This window comes from Crotalus tigris, unplaced genomic scaffold (assembly GCF_016545835.1).
Source record: "Crotalus tigris isolate CLP2741 ecotype Arizona unplaced genomic scaffold, ASM1654583v1 scf7180000017567.3851432, whole genome shotgun sequence".
Classification (NCBI taxonomy): domain Eukaryota; kingdom Metazoa; phylum Chordata; class Lepidosauria; order Squamata; family Viperidae; genus Crotalus; species Crotalus tigris.
The window spans coordinates 809,312-827,950 of NW_024096477.1; the positions used below are offsets into that span (position 1 = coordinate 809,312).

At 36.4% G+C, this 18,639-nt stretch overlaps 1 protein-coding gene across 6 annotated transcripts in view; it reads right to left on the reverse strand.

Moving 5' to 3' along the window:
* SMOC2 (SPARC related modular calcium binding 2) overlaps nt 1–18,639 on the reverse strand; it is a 130,628-nt gene that overhangs the window by 14,893 nt on the left and 97,096 nt on the right. For all 6 annotated transcript variants that reach the window (XR_005557483.1, XM_039349792.1, XM_039349802.1 and 3 more), the window contains exon 10: nt 3,293–3,395. Coding sequence is in view for 5 of the 6 variants with exons in the window: in XM_039349792.1 (XP_039205726.1) it covers nt 3,293–3,395 (103 nt within the window). In the remaining variant the exon portion in view is untranslated. The remainder of the gene's footprint in view (nt 1–3,292; nt 3,396–18,639) is intronic.

Genomic DNA, 18,639 nt, shown 5'->3' on the forward strand with positions numbered 1-18,639 from the left:
TTCAACCTAGAAATAAAGAGAACTTTTCTGACAGTGAGAACAATTAACCAATGGAACAGCTTGCCTTCAGAAGTTGTGGGTGCTTCATCACTGGAGGCTTTCAAGAAGAGACTGGACAGTCACTTGTCAGAAATGGTATAGATATGGTCTCCTGCTTGAGCAGGGTGTTGGACTAGATGGCCTACAAGATCCCTTCCAACTCTGTTATTCTTTTATTCCTGGGACTGAGAAAGAGGGACCAGCTCAAGTTCATTCAGATGGCTTTATTCCTAAGATGGGACTGGAATTAATGGTCTCCTGGTTTCTAGCCTGGTACCTAAACTTCTATCCTAAACTAGCTCTCTAATTAAACATGACTACTGATATTTTAAACATTTTTTTTCTTTTGGTCAATTCAAAATAATACTTTTATCATAGCTTCTGGCAATCTTGGGCTCACCCAAAGCTTTGGGGAGTGGAGAATGACCTGAAGCCTCAATTACTGTGGGTCAAACTTAAGTGTTTAAGAGCTACACTACATTCCTCTTCATTACTTTCTCATGCCAAGCGGTAATACACACTAGAATATATACAACAATCCTGAAACACTGTACATTGCATGGGAAAATAAATAAACTGTAGATAAACGTCTTTGCAGATGAGGTTGTCCACCATTTGTCTTCTCTCCTATAAACTCTTGAATGACTGGCATGGAGAAAAGATGAAAAATCTCAAGTTAATTCTTCTTCAAAATATTTTAAAAGGTTATTGTTTGCTTTTTTTAATACCTACACTTCAGTTCTATATAGTTTTATTATTATGTTCAGTAGGACTAATGCTAGAATACATAACATTTAATGTTATTAAAGCAAACAAGTTATCACATGCATCAGTACATAATTTCCATATTATAGGCATGTTGTGAATAAAAAATATTTTCATTGTCTCTGCTTTCTTAGATCACATTTGCCAGTCACTGTGACCTATGTCTCAATTCTGTTTTTTGAAGTCCAAAACACAAAGGTATTGCACTGTAAATAACTAGGTGAATTGTGGATTTTAAATTCATTTGGTTTCAAAAGATTTTCATTGGGAAATGAGAGTTTGAATTCAAGCTAAATAAGCCAGTTTTGTGGGATCTTTGGTGCTAAAATATTTTTTCTCTTTCCCTTCCTTCTTAAATCAAATTTAGTTTTTTTAAACAGTGAAAGACAAACTATATTAACACAAAAACATACAGTACAGTAGTGGTTATGCAATGAAAGAAGAACTTGCATATATTACAATGATTAAAATAAACTAATAAAAATATTAAGAACCTAATAATAAAAACAAAAAAAATCTATATAATATCAATTTAATATCAATATGGAAACAGTTGTCTTTAAGTTTGCTATTAAATCAAGACCAAATAAAAACAGATTGCTCCATCTCTCATCCATCTTTGAATATAAAGACTTTTCAAAGATAGCTACTGTAAGAAACTCATGATATCTTGAATCTTTTACTTAATATCAAGGAGCTGTTTATTTCTTATTGCTTAAGATTATCATAAAACTTTCCATAAAAGGGCAAATCCATAGTAAAGTTTAACATCACATTTACATCTTTAACTGTTACAGCTTTTTGACAATATATTTTAATATCTGTTATGATTTAAAACCAAAACAAAGCTATGACTGGACAAAACCAATTCATATTCATTAGTAAAAAGTATTAGTAAAAAATTCTAATAATGCCAGCACAAAAAATATGAATTGTATTTTTTTAAATGTCTTTGAAGAAAATAATATTTTTTTGGTCAATTAACTTCATTTTTAAATTGTGGGACACATGTTTTACATTTCTTAAATCCTGGACACATTGATTTTCAAGACTGAATATTTCACTTCTTCATTCCACAGTTTTTATATATAAACAATAATGATCTTTATTCTATTTTTCATTCCAAATGAAATTGAATTGTTCATTTCACTTTGTCCACTGTATATCTTAAAGTTCTTAAGATTGCAGGTATTAATGGGGCTACTAAAACATCTGGAATGTACTGTTTTGTCAATAATCCACCTCTCTCTCTCTCTCTCTCTCTCTCTCTCTCTCTCTCACTCTCTCTCTCTCTCTCTCTCTCTCTCCACCATAATCTATTAGGATCCCCAATGGTTTACAAAAAATATATATATTTAAAAACAGAATTAAAACTGAAATAATACCACAAATCCAAATCTATCTCATCACTTCTCCCTAAACTCAGTTTACCAGTCTCCAGAGGCCTTCAACTTACTTTGCCTCAAAAAGGGGGCTGTTTAAAAGTATAGGGCTGCAACAGAAATGCATATCCCTTCATGTAAAAAGATTTAAATTTGTTTTTTTCTCTAGCCACCCTTTTTTCAGCAACTTAACTTTTAAAAGTGTTTTGTTATTTGACAGTTGGCAGGCAGCAAGTTAAATGCAGATTTAATCTCATTTAAAACTTAAACTCTTAATTAATTATGTCAGTGAGTTTGTTTTAAGCTGATGAATTCTGGATCTTACATAGATATCCTAGCCAACCTTATATAAAACACACAGAGATGTACTAGTAGATCCAAATTTGTCTTCTTACCCACCACTCCTCCAGAGTAGAGTCTGGAATCTTTAATTTCCACAGTCCTATGGCCCAGATCCAACAAGAGTACTTCCCATTCAATCTGGTCAAAACTGAGTTAGTCACACACAGATTAAGTTGCTTTGCTTTCAAAGCTTTTTACTTTAAAGTAATTTTAATTGGGTCTGTTGTGCTAAATTTTATTTTTACTGTTGACATTTCTATGCCACTCTATTCCAAACAGTGCTGAATGTTATACAACAACAGCAGAATAAAAACAGCAGGAAAAAAAACCCAAAAATAATGTAAACCATACAAGATCTGATGCTTTATATTCCAGTTTGCTGCATCAAAAAGAAATAATATCCAATAATGATTGCTTTCTGCTTATATGGACCAAATTCGTACTATGATTTTATTTGTCATGGATGAAATGTAGGTACTAAAAACAACAAAAACATGCAATGTTATTGTGTAAAATACAGCTCTTTTTTAAAATGATTTATTTAATTCTTTAATTTCTGTTATTGCACCAATAATTTTCAGCCATTTCAAATGGACAAGTGGTGAATGTTCAAAAGATAGAGAGGCCTTTAATCAGCAAGGGAATGCTGATAAACACCACAGAACCAGCCGGAGAAGTAAAAATAGTTTCTCTGGCAGCAAAATCCTGCATAGGTTTTGCAAAAAGAAGGAAATGTCCACCCTTTTTGGGAACGAACCACCCACCTGCTGGAAGACACTGCAGGATCAGAGACAGCATGCACCATATCTGTGGAAAGTGCATCTAGAACACTGGTCAGAAATTCATTCTTTTTGGCACCAGGACAACCTAAAATGGGGAAAAAATATCTCCTTTATTGTTTGCATTATTTTAGTTTGCTTTATTGAAGAGCTGCAATTGAGCTGAAAAGGGATATCATGGCATTGCATTTTAGGATTGCTCAGAATCTGATCCTGGGTGAATCATCTGTTTTATCATCTTCGATAGAACAGAGAAAAAGTTCATAATTTTGCAAAATGAAGCTCAGGTTATTGAAGTTATAATGTTGCCAAAGATAATTTTTACTGAGTCTAACAGAAATTTGATATAATTTCATACGCTGGTATTACGGTTTTGATGACACCAAAAAGACATATTTTGTGTAATCTCAACCCAATTTCCATCAAGTGGAATCTTCATATTCTGTTTGCTCAAGAATTCTATCTGCCCCTTTTTAATCCTAGAGAAGTTTGTCCTTCAAATGCTTCAGTCTATAGATAACATTTGGAGTTTCTCTCAAATTTTTATTTGGTGCTAGTTGTTCAGTTAACTCTTCCCTTGTCATTGCTATCTAGTTTTGGTTCTACCGCCATCACGACCACCATCCCTTTTCCTTTTACCTTACCCCCATCTCCATCCTTTTGTTTCCTTCCCTTTGAATTTTTCTGCTAAAAGGAGAAAGTATCTCTATGTTTCTGTGTGTGAGAGAGATTTATGAGAGTATGTGGTTAGAATATGCATATGTAGAATCAACTAAATTTATACAAGAAATATTGTATTTCAATACTTAATTAGAAGTCAATAATTTCATCACTATAAACCCATTTCTTTTTCTGTTCTTTTTTTTAGTGTGGCTTTTAACTGGCATTTACATACTTATAAATGCAAATAGGGGTGCGTGTTTGTGTATGGGTTAGTAAAACAAATGTTTATTGGCTGGAAGAGAAATCTTCTAGATAGGTTTTTAGATGGAACTGGTGACCCTTGATGAGCAAGGGAAGAATAATTTTTATTTCCAGTCTTGTTGTGCAGAATTGCGTGTTTCTCTTAAATTCAAGACTATCTTCTTCTCAGGTAAACTTATTAGGGTTTCAAAAAGTAGAAATAATTATAAAATAATTTACAATAAAATATTTTATCAATAATAAAGCCTCTCTATAAACCTACGCACTGAAAACCATACAACAGCTAAAGCCAACAAGCAGGAAAATTGAATAGAAGGCAGCATAGAGTTAATCAAAAGTTCACATAGCTTTGGGCAGATTCATGCATGCCATTATATCTTCAGACTATTGCCAAAGGCAAAGTCTTTAAAGCATAAATATTTCAAACTAATGTCTGACTGCTGGCTTACAACAATAAATTTCAGTATGTTGCTTATTTACTGAAGTATGTCTTGGCACCATTTAGGATGGGGCCAAAAATATGTTCATGTTTTGGTAAAAGGTAACTTTGGGAAAACTCTGGTGGAGCACACTCTCCTACCACCAAGGTTGTAGGATCTGGGAGAGCCAACCAGGTGTGTTCAGATGGGAGTGAGGGAATCAAAAAGCTGAGTGCACTCTGACGTTTTATTTTTGAAAGCAGGCCCATCTAAGAACTACAAATGGTTGGGTTACTGCAGAGCTCTCCAAATCTATCACTAAAATATCTGAACAGACAGTATGTCTGACGCCAAATGTTCCCTCTCTCTACAATAGAAACTTGGCACTGCCAAGGGTGGGGTGAAAGTTTCCTGGAAAATCAGGTGGAGATAGCCAGTTCTGCCAAACTCTCTAGGGACAGGATTGGACTGGAGCTGAAACAACACAAGCCACTGCTTGCCTCACTGAGCCTAACCCACCGCGCTCCCCCGCCAGATTCTCATTAATCTTTCTTGGAGTTCATGTAATAGATAACCTGCAAAATATAGTCCAAACTTTTCTCAACTTTTGTGGGTTTGATACTCAAGGCATATCCTACTGATATCTGTTGTACCTCTTCTGACAGCAAAATTGCCAGTCTTTTACATATAGACAGAATCTATTTAGTCTTAGTCACAATCATTTACTGAAAATTCATGTACATAATTAGGGAATTAATATTTTGTACTAGAGTGCTGCAGTAAGTAAAGCAAATTCCTAACTTATTCATAAAGCTTATTATCCAAACCTTTTATGTCCTTCTCATCTACAGTTTTTATGTTTCTTCATAGGGATCCAGATAATGCTATGCTTTCCCAGTCTTACTATACATATATTGGCAAGGATATAATATATTTATACCTGAACTTAGTCAAAAGGCTGAGAAGTGTTTCTAAAAGTGTAGGGAGCTAGGGGTTAAATTTCTGCCTAGAATAAATCTAGTATTTTCTCTTCCTTTGTGTTTTCTCAGCTGACAGTATTTCTTTAATCTTATACCTGTGACTCTTGATATTTCTGTTGATCCAAAAATTAGATTTTTGTATAACCTAGTGAATTTAAATTGGACAATTCTAATTCCTAATCACGTCATAGTAGGATATATTCAGAATATGAAATATGAAAGAACTAAATGTTTCTGAGGCTTGATGAATAGGTTCATAAATTTTCCCTACCCCATCTATAGAATTAAAAAAAAAACCTAACAACAGAGGGTATCATCATTATCACCATCATCATTTTCCTTCTGGTTTGGAGTTTTTATTGGTCTTACCACCCATACAGCTTTGCCAAATTTGGAGTGTTAATAATTACTTTAAAATATGTCTGAATCATAAAAGTGGCAGTGGAAACAAGGTTTTATGTTGAAAGTGTACTTATTCTATTATTCATGTCCAGCCAAAGGAATCAAGGTTCATAGTACTTTTAGACAAAAGAATGCTTAATTTGTATAAACTGGAATTAGATTACACATTATTCTCAGCAACTCAGTTGGGTCTGAAGTATCTGTGAGAGCTGATGTAGGGCTTCTCAGTATAATGCTCTTGATGATCCCTCCAATATTCAAGATCACAGGATGGTTCAACTATTACTGAAGGAACTTGCACAGAGGTTGCATTGGCTGCCTTAATGAAGAGAATAAATATAGTTTCTGCAAAGGTAAGTATTGTCTCACTAATTTTCTACACCTTTTGGAGGGCACCAAAAATAAATATTATATATTTGGACTCAAAGGAAAGCCTTTGAGAAAATCCTACACTAAAACTTGGGAGTAACAATTTCCCCATTAGCAGGAACATGATTCTCATTGGCTCCTGAGCTAAGATGGTGTCTCCTGCTCAGTGGTCATAGTGTTTTGTCAGCTTTCTCTTCCTTGTTTCCTTAAAAAAGTGCCTTTGAATCACCTTCCCATGAACAACAACCTCCCATGAATGACAAAAAAGGAATCACTGGGTGAGGCAAAGTTAAGGATGGGAAAGGGATGACCAAGTGCTACTCTTTGAGTTCTCTTATTAAATAGCTGAAAAGAAAGAGTGACCCATTCCAGTTATCGTTTAAGAACAATAAAGATTATAGGCTGGTTTCAAACCACTTCTGCAATACTGGGGTGTGGAAATGATGGCATTCTGAAAGTGCCCCAAAAGAGATTGCAACATAGGCATTGGAAAATTTAAAATTTGGATCAGCCCTGTCATAATAGAATTGCTGGCATTCCAATTTATACAATCACTTACTTGTTCAAAAGTGTAGAAAGCATTTTCTGAACTGTTGATTACAGCCCTGGAACCTTATGCAAGTCAACACAGTATAGAATTTCCATCTTTTGGTGTTAAAGAATGATAATGTATAGAATTTCCATCTTTTGGTGTTAAAGAATGATAAACATTACAGAGTGTTAGCTACTTGGCTCCTTTTTTCTATTTCACAGAAAGAGTTATATCCAGTTTGTTCAATTAGCAGTTATACTTTACTGATAAAGGAGAATATTTGTAGCTCAGGGTTGGCACAAGGAATCCTTGGTGCTCTCTGAGCTTGCTTGTTTTCTTGCAGACATGTCATTGCCCAAAGTAGATAACATCATCAGTACTGACTAGCACTGATGATATTATCTAGTTTGGATAATGAAACGTCTGCAAGAAAATAAGCAAGCTCAGAGAGCACCAAGGACTCCTCAATTATACTTCAGTTTGTCATATCACAATTGAACAAGCTTGAAGTTCATCTAAGGAAGAAAAGATATGGTTTTGGATTCTTTTCACCACTTGTCTATCCTGCTGTCATATATGCATAATGAACACTGATAGTGAGATTTATGTTAGAGAATTTATGTTAGAGAATTAAAGGCCTGGAGACTAAAACTTATGAAGAAAGGTTGCAGGATTTGGGTTTGGCTAGTCTAGAGAAAAGAAGGACTCGGGGGGGGGGGGGGACATGATAGCAGTTTTCCAATATTTGAGAGGCTGCCAAATAGAGAAGGGGGTCAATTTATTTTCCAAAGCACCAGGGGGCAGGACAAGAAACAATGGACGGAAACTAATCAAGGAAAGAAACAACCTGGAATTAAAGAGAAACTTCCCAACAGTGAGGACAATTAACCAGTGGAACAGCTTGCCTTCAGATGTTGTGGGTGCTTCATCACTGGAGGTTTTTAAGAAAAGACTGGACAGTCACTTGTCTGGAATGGTATAGAATCTCCTGCTTGAGCAGGGGGCTGGATTAGAAGACCTCTAAGGTCCCTTCCAGCTCTATTCTGATTCTGAAGTGAATTTAAAAAAAAACTGATTTAAATAATGGGAATTAAAGGGGAAAAAAGAATAGAGGATCCATAACAAATAGAATAATAAATGATGAATTGCAGGCAGTAGATCTTCTGAGCATAATTCAGCAAATGATTTTTATTAGGGTCATATCTATCAACCACCTGTGACATTTTTGCTTCAGATGTCCCAGACTGAGCTCAATAGGTTGTTCTACAGTTACTTTCATTTTTTAGAATCAACGATTATTTTCCCATTCTTCAAACAAGGTCTTCTAATAGTAAATTTGGATGGTTGGCTGCCTATTGCTCTAGAAGAAAAATGGGGCCCCAAAAAATTGAAACAGTGCTTTCTATATATTTGGAGAACTCCCCGGGGGCAAAATAGTATATTAATTCATTGCATTTCTTTTTTTAAAAAAAATATTGATTTAAAGAACTCCACAATAAATAATCTGGAGAAAAATACAACCCAACAACACCAAATTCTTTCCCTCTCCTGTACAGGGATGTTGTATAGGAGGAAAAGAAAAAGGATGTGTTTTCTCTTTTCCAACCTTCAGTGCTTCCTCAGCTAAAAAAATGATGAAATGCTCACCGACAGGCCCAAACCTGAATTCCCTTTGACATTTTAACACTTTATTGCTATAATATAATGAGAAGCTTTGTGTCAATCAATCCATTTTTTTATGTGTTCTAGTATGGTCTGCTTTGACTAACATGGATCTCAAGCAGTTTTCCCATCACTTGAAATCTTAACACATGAAATCATAACACAATCTTAACACAACAGATGAAGCAGAAGATGCTTGAAACTTTTGTGGTTTTGTGGTGATAGTATTTAGCTTCTCTTGCAGTGAGTTGCATTTTGGGGGTTTGTATTTTGTTGGCATTCCTGGGGGGTTGTGCGTTCTAAGGTGTCTGTCAGGTCTTGTCCAATCACAAGACCCATCACAAGACCCACTATCAGACCCTCACTTGACACACCCATACCTGACCTATCACAAGACCCATCACAAGGCCCTAACCTGATGGGACCCTCCTCTGATGTGACCTCACCATCACAAGACCTACTGACTACACGAAGCCCTTATAAACAGAAGAACATGGCCAACGACATCCCCTAAAAGCTCCACTGAAGAAATTACACAGCCTGGTAACAAAGCATTCAGAAACCAAAACCCACAAGCTCAGAGAACGAACCTTCACCCCCCCCCACTCCCTCCTTTTCCACTAAGAGAGAGTGACACCCAAATCCCCCAAGATTGCTGGAACTCTTATTCATATACATGTAGATTGGTGTGGAAGAGACAATTTTTCTATAAATGCCATAATCATTCAAGGGGAGAAGCCTGCCCAATTTCTGAGGCCCACAAGCCAGGAGAGCTACGATAAATTTAAATGATTTAAAGAACCCAAAGATGCTTTCTTCAAAAAGGCAATTGGACTTCCTTGATTTTTTTTTCTTTGAAAACATTTCACTTCTCATCCAAGAAGCTTCTTCATTTCAGAACTGAAGGAGCTTCTTGGATGACAAGTGAAACATTTTCAAAGAAAAAAACCAAGAACCTCCAGTTGCATTTGGGGGGAAAATGCACCTTTGGGACAACCATAAGCCAGATGGTTGAGAATCTCCATAGACATAGTTTAAAGAAGTTTTGCATTCTGTTTAGTACCGTATATCCCAGTGTATAGGGCGACCCGGCATATAAGACAACCCCCGAGTTCGACGACGAGTCACAAGACGATCGATGAGTCGCATGCCTAGAAAGTCATCTTATATGCTGGAAACTACGTTATTTCCGGCGTATAAGATGATCGACGCCGAGTCGCATGCCTAGAAAGTCTTATATGCCAGAAACTACCTTATTTCTAGCGTATAAGACGACTCGGCATATAAGACAACCCCTGAGTTCAGAGGCTGTTTCAACGCTCTCAAATGTCGTCTTATACGCCGGAATATACGGTAGTTACCAAAATGCAACAGGAGAGCAAGAGATGTGAGAGATACAATGGCAAAGGCACAAGATTGTAAATCAGCATTTTCCAAATCTCAGGCCCTACACACTCCACGGGACTCTTTTAATATTACTACTCATTAGAGTTAATGGGAAATAATCCTGAAATAAATCTGCAGAACATTACTTCTCCCTCCCCATGGACCAAGATCAGAAAGCCTGGCTGAGAATTTTCACTCTGATTAGAATCTAAAGCTGTTGGCCAGGAAACTCTGTCAAGCCCTCCAAATCATTTTGTATCCCTCCAGATCAGTAATAAAGCTTTAGGAAAGACTCAGACTGGGTTGCTTTAGTTAAATTATTTAGTGAACCTTCCCCAAACAAACTGACTCAGTACAGTACTTGTGATTTGGCCAAATCTGATGACTATTGCTATTTTTAAACAATTTTATTTATTTATTTTATATTTCTGCCTTAATCTGTTTTTTTCTCAATATATATTTACATTTTTAGTGTGTGTATGTGTGCGTGCGTGTGCATGCACACATATATGCTTGTATAGGCAATAACTGTATATCACTTTATCGTGAAAAATGTGGAAGCTGACAATAATCTCTGAAAACTGATCTATGGAGAAGTGAGTTGTATTAGTGCAACAGCTTGCTTGTGGTTTTAGAATACAGCTTCTTATAGGAAGCCTTCGTAGTGTTAATCAATCAGCAAAGAAAATGCACTTCAGAAAAGAACAGAACACGTTTCCCAAAATTGTGTATGGTTTCTGAAATGCGTGTCAAATATAAGTGAGATGCATTTAAGTAATAAGACTGCATTTAAGTAATAGAACTCTCCTTATGGAAAAATGATATTTAAGCAAAACAGAGAAGATGACATTCTAAATTGTGCTACTCTACTACTTAACTTGATGTGAAAACACAAAAAGACCAAACTTTAAGCCAACACAGGGCAAATGTTGTCATTTCCTGAGGTTCAATATTGGTGAGTCAGTGTGCCCTAACAACTGCACAGTGGAATCTCTGTTCTGTGCAAGTGTTATCAAACGCTGAAGTATTCTCCTGAGATTCCTGTTGTGATTAATTTCAGCAGGCTGGGAATATAACCTGGGGAAAATCTACGGTGATGTCATGAATAATTTACCTTAAGTGATATTATACACACACACACACACACACACAGACAAGAAAAGGCCAGAAAGAGAGCTTGTCAAGAAATACTGTTAATGCACCTTTTTTGTTTGAATTTCTTCTTTTTTTTTTCACAATCACCTATATTGTATGGCTTTGACAGCTTACATAAATAATTTCTTGTTAAAAGGTTGAAGTTGAAACCACATAATGTTACACTGCAGGTTCAACCATGTAACACAGAATTAAGTGTTTATTTTAGAAATAGTTTTGCCCGCAAGTATGTTTTCCATTTAAACAGAAAACGAACCATAGAAATCTTAGTCCAACCAAGGCATAACTCACGTGACAAGAATATATACAAACACTTCACTTCAGCTTTCAACTATATAATATTAAGTTTTCCAATGTTATACAGACCGTGTGACATATATATAGGCCTTTTGCTACACATCATATTCGAAGTATTCTGCTGAGATCGCAAACTCTTACATTGCTGTCATGGGCATGCTATTGAATAGAGCAGTGATGACAAACCTTTTAGAGACCAAGTGCCCAAACTGCAACCCAAAACCCATTTATTTATTGTCAGGTGCCAGGTGGGTGTGGCCGACTGGGTGGGCGTGGCCACAGTGGTCACGGCTTACTGAGTGGGAGTGACCGTGGTAGTCATGGTTGACTGGATGGGCGTGGCCATGGTGGGTGTGGCCACCTCAATGATGCTTGTGGGGAGGGACATCTGTGGGGGTCGGGCAGGGTTGAGGGAGATGCAGCAATCAGTTAGAACTAAAGAAACTACTTGGGTGAGAGGCAAAATGTTTTCAAAGGAAAAAAAAACCCAAAAAAGCAAAAAGCTAGGAAAAAGCACCTTTGGGACAACTATGACCTGGATGATTGAGAATTCCCTTAGACGTTTACACCAGTCACATAATTTGTATGCTGAACTGAGTCTACTTTTTCCAGAGGATATTAATTCTGATGCTCTCTGAGCTTGATTATTTTCTTGCAGATGTTTCATTACCCAAATAAATAAAACATCTGCAAGAAAACAATCAAGCTCAGAGAGCACCAAGAACCCCTCATTTCAACCCTGAGCTCCAAATCTTCTCCTTTACTGATACTAATTCTGTATATACAGATGACATGATTCTATAGTCACACAATCAACCAGAGACAGAAAGGTCAAACTGTTAAAACATTAGGAATAGGAATGCCTAAATGCTCCATTCCAAGTGTGAAAAAAAAAAAGACTTTGGTCATCCTGGAAATGTCCCAAGCTTGAATTATTTTATTTTTCCGCCAATAAAAACTGGTCATATATTAACGCCACCACTGCCAATCATTCATCTTTCCAGAATTAAAGAGAATTTTAACCTATTTTTGAAGTATTTCAATCTTTATTTTATGTTAAGGCTTGAAACATTTGTCAATATGTGGGGATTGGAGTGTTCATGGAAAATTCCTTTATTATTAATATTACTTTTTGGTCTACGTATATTCATAATTTTATTCTATTTCATCTAGAAACTGATATGTATTCTCTATTAACCGCAATAAGAATACTGTGTTATATTTCTGGGTAAATTTTCAGTTCGTACAACCTTCTCAATCCAAATTAAGTTTAATGGATTTTTTAAAAAATAATTGTGGCTATTTCAGACTCACAAATTATTGAAATGTGCTGGATTCTCAGAAATATTCTTTTTGAAGTAGAGTAGGAAATGTGGTCTCCACATAGTTTGGAGTACAGCTCCAAATAAGTTGTTGCCCACTATTATACAGTAAAGGCATTTAAATTCAAAAGTTTTTAAAAACTTAGCTTCAACAGGATCTTTCTACTTTTCTTCCCTTAGTACAATTACATAGATCAAACTATCAATGGACACTAAATTCTGTTGGTGATGAAATAAGTATTTTAAAGCACTCTTAGAATTTGTAACAAAACCTTTTTCTTATGGTAAGTAAATTTGTCTTAAGTAAAGTAAGGTAAGTAGCCATTATTTATATTAAATAAATGATAATGATAATACTTTCCTACAAAGGGAAAATAGCAAAACTCTATTCCATCCCCCATCCATTGAGTAGCTGCCTCTCTTCTAAGCTGAAGGAAGCATATTTTCACTGAAGGTTCAATACATTGCAACAATTGGTTTAGCATCATGTCTAGCTGATGGCTGTCTGAAATATCTGAAATATAGGAAATCAGCAAAACCATGGGCAAATTTGTTTGTTTACCTCCTGTACTAGGGCTCTTTTGCCCCTGCAGTCCAGAAGAACTCTGAGCTGCTTACATTCCCTTTGTTACTAAAAGTTAAACAAAAAAACCAATCAAACAAGACGACCATCAACAACTAGAACTACAATTACAAAAATGCTCAGCATCCAAAGGACATTCAAAAATCAAAATACAGCTCATAAAATGGGTCTCATTGCCTGTATTCGTTCTATCGAAACTTGTCTCAAGATTTTCTTTAAAAACAGTTCCTAAGACAGGAGAGCCTGAATAAGCCTAGCCTTCCTGACCACCTTGAACTACACCTACTAGCAATTTGCAGCCTTTAAGTACATCTGTTACATGGGAGAACTTCGACACTCCCATCACTACTCAGACTGCTACATTCTCAACCCATTAAAGCTCCCAGCTGATCTTCAAGTACATCTCCATGTACAGCAAGTTGCAATAATGCAAGCAGGAAATGATTAAGGCAAGCGTGACTGTAAACAGGAACAATATCTCTGAACCCTTAAGTAACTATAAAAAAGTCTTATTGGCCACAGCTGCCCCTTCCCCATGAGCAGAAGCTCCAAGTCTAGGAGGTCTCCCAGATTAAAAACCAGTTTTATACAAAGAAATATGACTTCATTAACTACCAAAGATTGTATAGCTCTGAAATAGAATATAACCAACTCTACCTTCCTCATGTTGAGTCTGAGTTTGATTTTCTCCATCCAGATTCGAACAGCTTCCAGCTTCCTCTATTTTGTATTTCCTGTTCAGCTTGTGCTTGTGATACTGTATATAGCTGGGTATCGTTTGCATAGAGCTCAAGCTAAAATATAACCTAACTCAGCATCTACATATAGATTTAAATAAGAAATATGAGAGTGTCAAGCTATGCAATATCCCCTAAGGCCTAATCTCTCCCCACACTACTACTGACTGGAATCTCTCCCATTGAAAAAAGGAGACCTGCTATAAAGCAGCACATCTCACTTCCCATTCCTAGAGATAGTGCAATAGGATACTATAATCAATGATATCAAAAGGTTGTACAAAATCCTGCAAAAGCAGTAGAAGTTGCATAATTTCTATCCCATCTGCTGTAAACATCAGCCTAATCAAGGAACCTCCAAGAACAGTCCCACCCACACTGAGAGGGCAAGCCATTTGTATATAAACAGAGAGCAAACCCCATTCCCTTCTGGAACTGGTGATGTTACCTAGTTGAGTAATGAAACATCTGCAAGAAAACAACCAAGCTCAGAGAGCACCAAAGATCCCACACTCTCCATTTCCACCACAGCTCAATTACAGAAGTGAGCAATCCACTTACAGTAACATATTCAGACCTGAAAGTTGATCTAAAAGATCCAGATAATCCACATCTTGCAGGGAACTGAAGACACGGTTGTGTCATTAGTGAAGCCTTTGGTGCTTAAGGCCCAGGCTAGAAATCAGAAGACTGAGTTTTTGTCTTGCCATAAGCATGAAAACTGACTGGTGACTTGTTGTCAATTGCTCTCTCTTAGCTCAACACGTCTCACAGTGTTGTCATTGTGAGGAAAATAGGAGGAGGAGGAAGGAGTATCAAATAGGTTCGCTACCTTCACTTATTTATAAAAATAATAAAAGTGGCATAAAAATAAATAAGTGGCTTTATTGTTTGTAAACTGATGGCTGGCACTTTCCTACATTATGTTTTCTTGGATAATTATGTTTTAACTTTGTAATTTTTATAAGTTTTATTTTTTTGTTTTAACTTGTGAGCTTCCCAGATAGGTAGCTACATAATTTTTTTAAATATAAATATCTCTATCTCCAGGTCTATCACCTTTCCTGAAAAGAGAAGATTGGAGATAAAAATATAGTTTTCCAATATTACTGCCTTCTTTACTGCCTTCTTCACTCAGCCAGATTTTTGCAATGTGAGACAGATCTGTTGAGGATGAAGAAATGCAGGCAGATTCAGCATCAAAAGGCAGCATCTGGAGCAAATGCCCTTCAAGAACTTAGCACCCTGAATTCTGGGTTCAGGCAACGGAACTGGTTGAGAATTGGCTCAGATGATCAGTCTCCTTTCCTAAGAGTGGCCTTTGCCTTCTGCCAAACATCCCTCTGCCAATTTTCCCAATCTTCATTCCTTTTTCAATTCCCCTCCCATTTCCCAGATTTCCATTATTATCCTTGGGGAAATATATTCTAGACATCTTTTTCACAATTCTCTACCACACCCCAAGAATAAACCCAGAGTACTATGCTTTCTAGACTACTTAGTAACTCAGTACAATTATCCTCCCACCAAATTACAACCTGCAATCTTCCTCATACTTTCTTTTCTCAACCCTTCCAAATCCCACTTTTGCCTAGGTCCGGGGGGGGGGGGATTAAGTCTATACTTCTAACCCAAATATCTCCACCTCTCACCAAAAATAAGCCACTTCCTCTCTCCTTCTCAAATAACACCAGTGCTCAACTCCACACGTTCCTGAAATCTTCTGCATTCTTTCTCAGAGCTCCATAATTGGTTTTTAGGAGATAGCTTTGGAAGACAGTCCATCCCAACAGCTTTTCCAAAGTCTGGTCCAGCTCATTTGTTGACATTTCTACAGAGCAACTCCCACAGTAGTCATTTTCTAGAGATAAAATGGTGGATATGCCTAATTGCGATGGCTGAAGGACTTACACAACCTTCAAAACTCAGTCCTGAGTCCAACCCCAATCCTTTGCAACCAGAAAAATTCCAGGGCCCAGCAAACAAAAAAAAAAAACAAAAAAAAAAAACCACCCCTGATTTGGCTGGATTCTGCAAACTTTTCACTGCCACAAGTTTCTCTCCAGATCATAGAAGAAAGGCACTTAACCTGGTTGGTACATGCACCACCCTATTTCCTGCTCACCTGTCAGCTACTTAGACTTGGCCTTATCCATATTTCTTTCTTTTTGAGTATGAATTCCAGCAAGCAAAACTGAGTATGAAGAAAATTTGCTTGATTGCACATGTATAAAATCTATAACTCTAGTAAATAATATGTACGTTCAATGTCCTGTGTGATATCCCATTAAGGTGCCGAGGTGGCGCAGCAGTTAGAGTGTAGTACTGCAGGCCACTTTAGCTGACTGTGTTCAGCAGGTCAGCGGTTCAAATCTCACCGGCTCAAGGTTGACTCAGCCTTCTATCCTTCCGAGGTAGGTAAAATGAGGACCCAGATTGTTGGGGGCAATGTAAATATATATATACAATGCTTACTGGTGTACACCGCTTAGAGAGTGCTTGCACTTAAAGCGGTATATAAGTCTCAGAAAGAAAGAAAGAAAGAAAGAAAGAAAGAAAGAAAGAAAGAAAGAAAGAAAGAAAGAAAGAAAGAAAGGGAACTTTGAGGAAAAGTTTCAATTAAAAATATTATATAGATTTTAAATTGCTAATTTGCTTGGGATCCAATGTCTTTTCTAAATTCAGTATGCTTTTTTGTTTCTTCTTTGAAGAGAAAAACTCTTCAGTGCTATATTACAAACTGTTTTTAGAAGAGGTTGGCAGTATATCATGATATATCAGGATAAGATGAATTCGGCCCAAAAGAACAAATAACAGCCAAAATTTTACTGTGTTTTTTGGAGGACTGGGGCATAATCTGCAAGTGTTAAAATTATACAGTAGCATTTTTTTTCAAATCTTCATTGGAAATTTTTTTTAAAAAAAATTAAAAACCCAAACTGACCAAACTGACCAAATTTCAATCTAATGTGTTTTTATATGATTGTTTAAACAGAGGCTTATAAATTGAAACTTTGGCAAAACCATATTTCAGTCATGCCTAGAAGTGACTATTAGGACATGTCGTTACCACCGTGGAATGGAACGTGGCATGACAAAAATATAGTTTGATTTGTGTTAGCATCAATATTTCCTTCCACATCTGGCAGAAAGAGATTATAACCTTGCGGTGGTTGTCTCTGTTAATAGGAAAATGTGAAATAATGACCACGAAGAAGAGAAATAATTGTCCTATAATTATTTACAATCCCCTTCTAGTATAAGCAATAAATGAATTGAGGGCGGACAGTCTACTCTATAAGATACTCAATATCCAGCGAACCCCTTGGGAAAGATTTGTGGCATGTCTTGCTTGAGGGCACTTCAGCACCTTGTGCAAGTGGGACATTAATGACTAGGTAGGAGTTACTTTTGCTAAAATTGTTGATCCACCCACATCAGAACCGCTCCTCCAAGCCACTAACAGAGAGTTCTGTGTAACTCAACTATGCTTTCAAAGCTGCCTTTGGAACTTGGCATCTCACGGAACGAATCCCTCGAGCCAAATATAATATAGTCTGTTTTATTAAGCCACAATAAACTAATGCTCAAGTAGCTTTAAAATTTTATGTGAAACCCATCAGAAATAAAGAATCTGAGATGTACATCTGACACTGCCTTTAATTTGTGCACAGTGTGGTAAATATCTAGGAAATGAGCAGTCCCTCCTTAGCTTCTAGAATAACTTGCAATGACAGAAGCACAATTGAGTCACATTAAGAGAGAAGGTGGGGGGAGGAGGATGGTAATTACAGTTCTAAATTATCAGTCAGAAGGACTGGAGTATAGCTGACTTCATCTAAAATATAAGTGTACTTTGATTACTAATTGTCTTGGGTCCAGTTACAGAAAGGAGATCCAGTTACATTATAGCAATTCATAATGGATTTCTTGAATGCTTTTTCCAGACAGCTGTAATGCTGAATATAAGGTGTTAGCGTCTTAACATTTTTTTTCTCTATATTCTTAACAAACTAATAACTTTCTACAATAACAAGGTTTCAGTTTTAAAGTTATGATTCACAAGATCACCAAATGTGTTGAATAGGAACTCTGGCCACCAAATAGGTACTGTAGATTATTATTACTAGCATTAGATCAATGGCAAAAAGGCAAGTCTTCTGAGTATTTTCCTTTTATCTTATACTCTGTACAATGGGCTTAGAGGAAAAGATGACCACATACCATATTTTATCTTTTCTGGCTTAATATGTTGGCAATAATCAAACATTCCAGAGAGCATTCCTACAAAAACATTCTCTACGAATCACTTGACATAAGAAATTTTCAACAGAGCAAGAATTGGGGATAATTAATGTATAAGAGACTTGGAAAATATCAAAACAAATCATTTCATGGAAAGAGGGCAGGTTTAAAGATAAATAAAAGAAATAAATGTCCCTTTTTGTGTATTTGTACTAGAGGCTAAGTTTAAGCTTGCTTATCACTGGTGCACTTTTACTAGAGAAGATACAAGACTGGCACACCAAACAGACTGGATAAATGAATTAATTGCCAAGTCATC